General features: G+C 35.2%; 1 protein-coding gene across 1 annotated transcript; it reads right to left on the bottom strand.

Annotated features, from left to right (window-relative positions):
* Positions 1–3031: 3031 nt before the first annotated feature.
* LOC142352071 (uncharacterized) lies at positions 3032–5425 on the bottom strand. The gene has a single exon (XM_075404425.1). It carries the CDS (start codon positions 5423–5425, stop codon positions 3032–3034), a length of 2394 nt encoding a protein of 797 aa, XP_075260540.1.
* Positions 5426–8125: the final 2700 nt, after the last annotated feature.

Below are 8125 nucleotides of genomic sequence, written 5' to 3'. Positions count from 1 at the left end.
GGTTCCTTCTGACATTTTGTGCTGAAAAACAGGATAAGCAGATAAGGCCAGGAGGTCTATAAGTTACTCTCTTAGAGCCCTCAACTAATCTCTAAGTATGCTTTTCAGCGGCCAGATTTGTCTGTTTAATAGCCGCACAGCGATAGCTGGGGCTATTATTGACCTTCTCTTGGTTTTTTACAATTCAAAGAATTTGAATTGTATTGGGGCGCTGTCTTTTTTTTAAGATCTGTTCACACATTTTCATGATTTTTGAAGTCAAATTGGAGTGGTGATTTTGGTCACGCCGAAACAGGAAATGGAGTGAAAAAGCGAGTGGTTTTGTGGCGTGAATTTTTTTCGCTCTAATTTTAAAGTAGAGTGAGAAAACGATGGTTGAACAAAAATTTGGTTTCTCTGTAGTGGTTTTTTGTTCACATGCGGCAATTTCACTCTGATTTTTACTGTTTTTTCGATTTTTTGGATCGGATTTTTTTAATTGGTTTTCCCAATCCATTCAGAGCTCATTCTAGGCCTAGTTTTTTGTTTGAATTAAATTTTCATTTCTCGCTAGTGGTTTTTTTGTTCACATGCGGCATTTTGACATTGATTTTCTGTTTATTTCTTATTTTTTTGTTCTGATTTTTTTTAAAATGGTTTTTTCAATTCAATTATAGTCCATTCTAGGTCTATTTTTTCTGTTTAGTCAATGAAAATTCTTTGAATTGTACGTCAGGACTTGTCCTGCTATGTTTTTTTATTTCGTCGTCATGATTTTTGGTACGACCATATGACGTCACAGCCACTTTTTGTTCATTCGTTCATGCAATTTCAACTGAATTGCATGCGTGACGTCATTTTTCGCTCTTAGTGGAGCGAGTTTTTTGTTCATTCGTGTGATTAAATTTTTGGTCACACTTGACTTACCTCACTCTCAAAAATGACTAGCTCACTTTGAAATTGACTTTTATTTACTTTAATTCAAAGAGATAAGGTCAAATGGGTGTGTGTCACTCTAAATGAAGGTTATTTGAGATCAGCTAATAGAGGCAGCAATAACTTATACAGATTTTTAATCAAAATATAACAGATAAGCTTTCAATCAAAAGACTATTTTTTTATCTGTCTTTTTTACTGTTTTTTAGACCGCCGATCTAAGTAGTATATAGATGAGCGGAGGTGCCCGGGGGGTTGGCGACCCACATGTATTAAGATTGGTTATAGCGGTTGTGGCTCGCTTCGGTCGCCCTTGAATTATTTTAGCAATGTATAAAGATAGGACTCAGATATTAATGTATGATATATAAGGATATGAATAAAATTTTATAAGATTAGTTGTTTTAAGACAGATTCTACATGTATTAAGATTACGTATAGCTTCTACATGTATTAAGATTAGGTATAGATTCTACATTTATTAAAATTAGGTATAGTATTACATATATTAAGATTAGATATAGCTTCTCACAAGCATTAGAATTAGTCTTAGATGCTCAAATGTATTAAGACTGTTCTTGGATGTTCACATAGAGGGATGATTAAGGAAAACCCTAATCAATGTTATTTTTATTTAATCATTGTAATTTTTTTCATCAAAAGGGAAAGAGCTCGATGAGTACGAAATGCATACTATTTATGACGTCACAAAGTATGCTATAAAATGGATTTATGACGTCACAAAGAACAATAAGGAAAATTGATCAACGCTACTAAAGATTGAATAAATTCCTGACATTCCTTATAAGGAAAGCTAATTGATATAAGGAGGATGACACGATTAAAGAACTCATTCGTTTTGTCCATAATTAGCGTTGAATGAAAAATAAAGCAGCTTTCAATGTTTTTTTTCCCTAACGATAGTTAATTTATTACAATGAATACCAAGACTAGTTATACAATACTCTATAAAATTACTCAAAACACTTAAAATCTAATCAGAATCCTATCATGTATCAGCGAAAATAAATAAAGATTCACAAAATAAAATATTTGAAAGTAGAGTTTTAGTTTCAGAGTTTTAAAATATTTGAAAAGAGAGTTTTAATTTCAGATCATCAAAGGTTTTGTATGTATTCCATCTGCCTCCACCATTCGCTTTGGATAGAAATAGGAAAGTCCCTTTTTAGTTTGATCGTACGTGAGAACTTGATGATTTACTGTTTTGAATCCTCTGTTAGTCGAGGATACATTCACTGCTTCATCCAGTACTTTTCTGTACTTCTGCAATGGTCCATCATTATTTTCTTCTAGAACATTTTTGTTGAGTCCCTTGCTGCTGAACTTAGTTTTCTTCGTTCTAGAGTCGTAACAGCAATAAGTTTTGCTACATAGAGACAACATTTCAGTACACCGAAACTCCTCCTTGATTAATCCAGGTTCCCGCTTATCATGTTTCACATGTTTAGGGCAACAGTTTCTCGGAAAAAAATTTTTGTTACAATCAGCGCGAAAATTTTCTACATAGTCATTACTTCGGAGTTCTTTCCAAGTGCTCTTCATTTCGGGACGAATGCATTCGTAGAGAATCTCATGAGCTAGTGCCATATACAGAGCGTCAGTGTCCATCTCAAGCTCTTCAAATTTTTTAACATCACAGAACTTGTCAAAAAAGTTGTGGTAAAGCTCTAACATTCTCAATTTTGCATACTGAAGGATAAAAAATCCAACAATTATTGGTTCACGATGTTCAATTGTGCTTTTCACTAGTTCAACTTCATAGATATCTCTCGAAACGCTATTGAGTCTTCTAAAAAGACGGTTATTAATTGCTTTATGAGTTTTTTCTTCATTAAGATAGAGAGTTTCGGTGTGTCGACTTCGATCCATAATCTGATAACCATACGAGCTGTTCCCAAGTAACTTCATAGTCTCAGCAACAACGCTCGAGTCAAGATTTTTATCTCCCTTTCGTCTCGCATCAACAACAGATTGCACAAAATTATTGAAGCACTTTTGTGGCGTATACTCGACAAATCGGTATATTTTAGTACAACGTAGTCCAAGCTTCAAGTAAAACTTCAGTAATGGCGTTATAACTATTCCATTATTTAATTTATAACCTCGAAATCAACATTCGTTGTGGTTTCATCAATAGATCGTTCTTTTCAGCATACTCTCTCATGAAATCTCCAATATCTTCTCTTCCAACGTTGCTATTTTTGAAAATTGGAGGAAAGTTTGCGAATCGTTCGTAGAGCTCCTCCGGAACTTCTAAGTCGCATTGTACATAACCGAATAATTTATCCTCATCTATCCGCTTCAGCAGGGTTTCCATGCTTAAGGGTAATTTGTAGGGAAAATTTTTTCTAACGTGATTTTTCAGAAAAGAGCTCATCTGAACCTGATCCCACCATTCACACTCCCTCATCTCGATAATTTTGAATCCCTTTTTCTCCAGGTGTTTTTTTCTTAACTTATCAGATTCTCGCTTCTGGAGACCATGTTTAAGTTCTTCCTCGCTACGAGAGGGTTGAGCTTCTCTACAAGGACAGAAATGGTAGTAACATCCGAGAGCTTCGAAAATTGTATTGCAGTGTCCACAAAAGCCATCAACACTAAACCAATCAATTTTTTTCTGTTTTCCAGTTGTATAGATGCTCTCAATAGTACAGTCTGGTCTGATTGTTTGATAGTAAGAAACAACCATGTTTTCAAATTTTCTAATCTTGTTCTGACGAGCTTTGAACTTTTGGAGATCAGAGTCGAACTCCCACCTAGTGTACAAACCCGTTGGCATCGCTTGACACATGGCGAAGGGATACAATTGGCTGGCGTCTGTTCCAACTATCGCCTTACAAATGTTGTTTGATGTTCGGATGAATGTCTTGTCTACAACAGCTTTCCTTGTGAAGACAATAGAAGGCCCACCAGTCATTTCACTTCGAACTTTTTCATGTAAATCTTTGTCGCTATCGATGAACGGATAAAATTTTGAACTTGTTGACTTGTGAAGACAAATATTAGCCAAATTTGGAAGTGTACAACCGCGCTTCAATATATCAATGTTCCGATTATGATAAAACTCAATCATTTTACTCATTGCAGTCAACGTTGGTACAACGTCTTTGTTATTATACCATCGAAGGAAATCACGAAAAGTTTTCATACCATCCTTCTTCCACAAATCTGCTAAGAGAGTATAATTTTGTTTTCCTGACAGCGGCTTCTCTTTCAGTCCCATCTCCTTTAGGATTATCTTCTCGTCTTTCCCACACTGTATTAACTTCTCGAACTCAGAAAACTCCTTCTCCAAAGGATTAAAGTTTTTCAGTTTGCTGAAAAATGAGTCATAGGGAGGAAGTTTGTCACAGTCAAGTTTCGTCAACGAATCAAACCATTCATACGGAAAAAATCCTTTTGTCTCCTCGGACTGATATGCTTTCAGAAATAAATCCAGAGATGTAGCTCCACCGAGAAAGTTCAGAATATCGAGAAACTGAACGTCACCAAAACTAAAAGATATAAATTGGTTTGCCTTCTTATTTACCGTAGGTTGAATAGATCTATCAGTTATTAGATGAGGAATGAGATAAGTTTTGATTAGGTTAAGGTCATATTTTCCACTGTTGAATCCAAAAACTGGTAAAGTGTCAACATAACTATCAAAATGACGCTGGAGATCAAGGAGCTGCTTTTGCTGGAATCTTAAAAAATTTTCAGATGCATTGCTATCTTCCGTTTTGTTACTGATATTTGATTGAGTTTCGGAAATAACTTGCAATCTAGAGGAAATATCACTCAACCTAGTTTTGATCTGTGCTTCCACCGCCAACAACTTAGGTCTCATGTCCGCTTTGTTTTTTGTTGCTAGTGTTTCAAGTTGAGCTACAAATGATATGATGAGACGATTAGGATCATCTTCGCACAAGAAAATTGGTTCCTCCAACAGATTGGAGAAAATTGAAACAGATACTGGTACATGAGTTCCAATCCATGATGTTGTAGCAGTGCTACTAATTTCCGATGAGTTGTCACATATTGCTTCAAAGTCGAAGACGGCAAAATTTTTGAAGAGGGTGCAATCTTCTGGATAAGCGATTGAGAAGTTTTCAAGATTCTGAAACAATGTTTCCTTTAACGAATAAACACCTCTCGGATAGATATTTTTCACTCGTTCTTTGCAAGTTCGTAAGTGGCGATTAAAATTTCCAGAGTGATTGAAGAAGACGTCACAGCTGGGACAGCGGAACTTCTTGAAGAATTTGTTGATATCATTTACATAACAGATATGGTTGTTATAGCGAAGTAATTTAATGTTTTCTTCATATCGTTCAATGCTTCGTCGAATAAGTTCGCCAACTATTTCACCATCTTCAATGGTAAAATCATAGATGAAGATATTTTTTTCGACTAAATTTTCAATTATTGGGATTTGATCCAGAGAAACTCCCAGGAAGTTTTCAGGATCACAGTCAGTGGCCGAAACAAAATTGTCAAACAGTTGCATTGCATGTGGTTCAACATCTACGGATCCAAATAAATGAATGGAAATTGCGCGGAATAGACATAAGTTATCGTTATAAGGTACATCATGTCCATTTGAAAGCAGATAATTAACTTCTGCGTTTCTTAACAAAGGTTCCGGAAGAACAGAATCATGGCAACCCAAAGGAATATTTTTTAAGAGAGCTGCAAATATGGTAACGTTCGTAATTAAAGCGAATCGCCACTTTGAGTTCTGGCGTTTCTGTGTACATGTTTCAATCAAGTTAAACTTTCCAATTTCATTTTGAAGGTTGAGTAAATCGTTTTTATTGCTCAACAAATGCGCCCTATCCAGAAGTAAATTATTTTCGTGCGGATAATAATAACAGTAGTCGTTGTTCTCTACATTCTGCAACAGGAACCCCCAAGCTAGGTTAACTTTTGCAGCACATTTGAGATTTTCAAAAACTTCATCAAGTTTTTTGTTGATTTCGTTGGTGTCCAATTTCGATAAGCTGAAGTTGAAAACTTCTTGTCTCCCATGCTCAGCGTGCACATCTACTAGTAAATGCTGACATGCTGCTAAATCTTCTTTCAATTTTTCACTATCTTCATTCAACTCATCAATTATTTCACGGACACGGGTTGTGTTTAAGCTCCCAACTTTCGTGTTAACTTGATGTATCTTCCTGCGATGAAACTGCAGCGAGTAGAAACTTGGAAAATCTCTCTGACAAACAACGCACTTGTTTAAAGTGTTACGCTTTTTAGATCCATGCGATTTGGCAATATGGTACGATAGTTCTGCCGAATTTTTTGTTGCAAAATTACAGTTTCGTTTCTTGCAGTATAAGGTACCGCTAGAACAGGTCTTTCTATGGCGAGCAATGTGATATTTTACTATAGATTTTCCACATTTTTCACAGCTGATCTGTAAATGTCGGTCTTTTGCAGGCATTTCCCAAAAATTAGTAAGTGACTAAATATCGGATTAGGAAAGATAAAATTTTTTCATCGTTAACAGTCAACGTTTCTATAGAAAGTCGGTAAACAAGTGGTTCTCCTGTTCCCCAAAAACTTAATGTTTTCTCATGACGATAAACAAACACAATAGTTGAAACAATTAGTCTATTTACTAAAAATGGATTTATCATGTCACCAACCAATCATAACAAACATTGCATAACATTGGAAAGTTCCGTCAACCTTTATTTATTTACCTAATGTCTTCGGAAAGTTTGTTTACAAGCCATAAGGTTGGAACGATTAGTTATGTTACTAAAAATAGATTAGATCTCAAGTCGTCAACCAATCAGAACAAAGGCTACATAACATCGGAAAGTTCCGTCAGACTCAATTTATTTACCTAATGTCTTCGGAAACTTTGTTTACAAGCCATAAAAATGGAACCAATAGTTATGTTACAAAAATGGATTTAAATTCAAGTCGTCACCCAATCACAGCAAAGTTTTAAAAACTTCGGGTAATTGCGACAGCCATTATTTGTGTACACAAATTCAACAAACCTGATTTGTTTACTTTATGTCTAGACAAAATTTATTTGAAAAGCAATGAAAACAACCCAAAATTTACCTCAGGTTAAAGATTGTAGAACTTCGGGAAAACAACAGCTCTGATTTAATTGCGGGGCTTCGGAAAAACCAGACAGCCATAGTTTGTTTACTTAACGTCTAGACAGAATTTGTTTACAAGCAATAAAAATAACAAAAATGTAAAGAATTTTCGTCTTCAAACGACCTTGAAATTTTGCTTACACCATGTTATCAACTCAAACCCAATAATTCGTAGAGGTATATCACTATTTACTGACTCAGTTTAGTCTCTTACTATGGTTGAAGCTATGTACGAAAACAGTCCTGAATACTTCAAAAAATTTCAAAAACGATTCAAATACACTATTTGCGACACAGAACCAAAACCTCAAGATTCTGGAATAGAAAATTATGCGTACGGTTATCATTCGTCTTCGACTGTTATCGATGGTTGTTCGTTTGGTTCCTATCATTGACATCTCATTTTTGAAGATACAGGTCCCAAAGATAAAATTGTTTTTTCTTCGTATGCTCCTGCGACGATACCTTGCCTTGTGACTTGTTTTAAAATCCTTATTTTGCCTACGGAGAAAAATTTTGTTACTCATGGTGCTATTGTCTCTCGCTTACATGTTGCTGTGGAGTACTTGTCAAAATTTAATCATGTTTCAACCAACAAAACTAAAAAACAACTTAATCTGCCTAACCCTGTGAAAAGACTCTCAACCATTACTACTACCACTTCTCACAAACGTGCTTCTACTATCCCCGATATGATTGTAAAACGTTTTTGTCAACTAATGCTTGATGAACATTCTTCTTCTCTCTATCAGATTATGGATATAATTTTACGTGGGCAGGGAAGTTTTGTACGTGAGACTTCAGACTTATTAATAAACTTTCAGTTCTGTAAAAATTCTACTGTCTAAAATAGTGCTGTGATAGAACAATCAATTCAATTTCACTCCATTTGTTTTAAAAATGCCAACAATTGCAATTCATTTACATCAGGTACAAATGGAAACTTACTGCTATAGAAATAATGAGCAATATAGATGCAAAATAAACCACACAGTTGCGAGTCTGCTGATTGCAGGGGAGACTGAATATCTCTTCTGTGCTCCATAATATCCATCATCATATGTAAATCAGTACATTGCTGTAAGCGG

Source organism: Convolutriloba macropyga, chromosome 13, assembly GCF_964194025.1.
Source record: "Convolutriloba macropyga chromosome 13, txConMacr16.3, whole genome shotgun sequence".
In the NCBI taxonomy this organism is placed as follows: domain Eukaryota; kingdom Metazoa; phylum Xenacoelomorpha; order Acoela; family Convolutidae; genus Convolutriloba; species Convolutriloba macropyga.
This window is presented reverse-complemented; position numbering and strand designations above follow the sequence as displayed.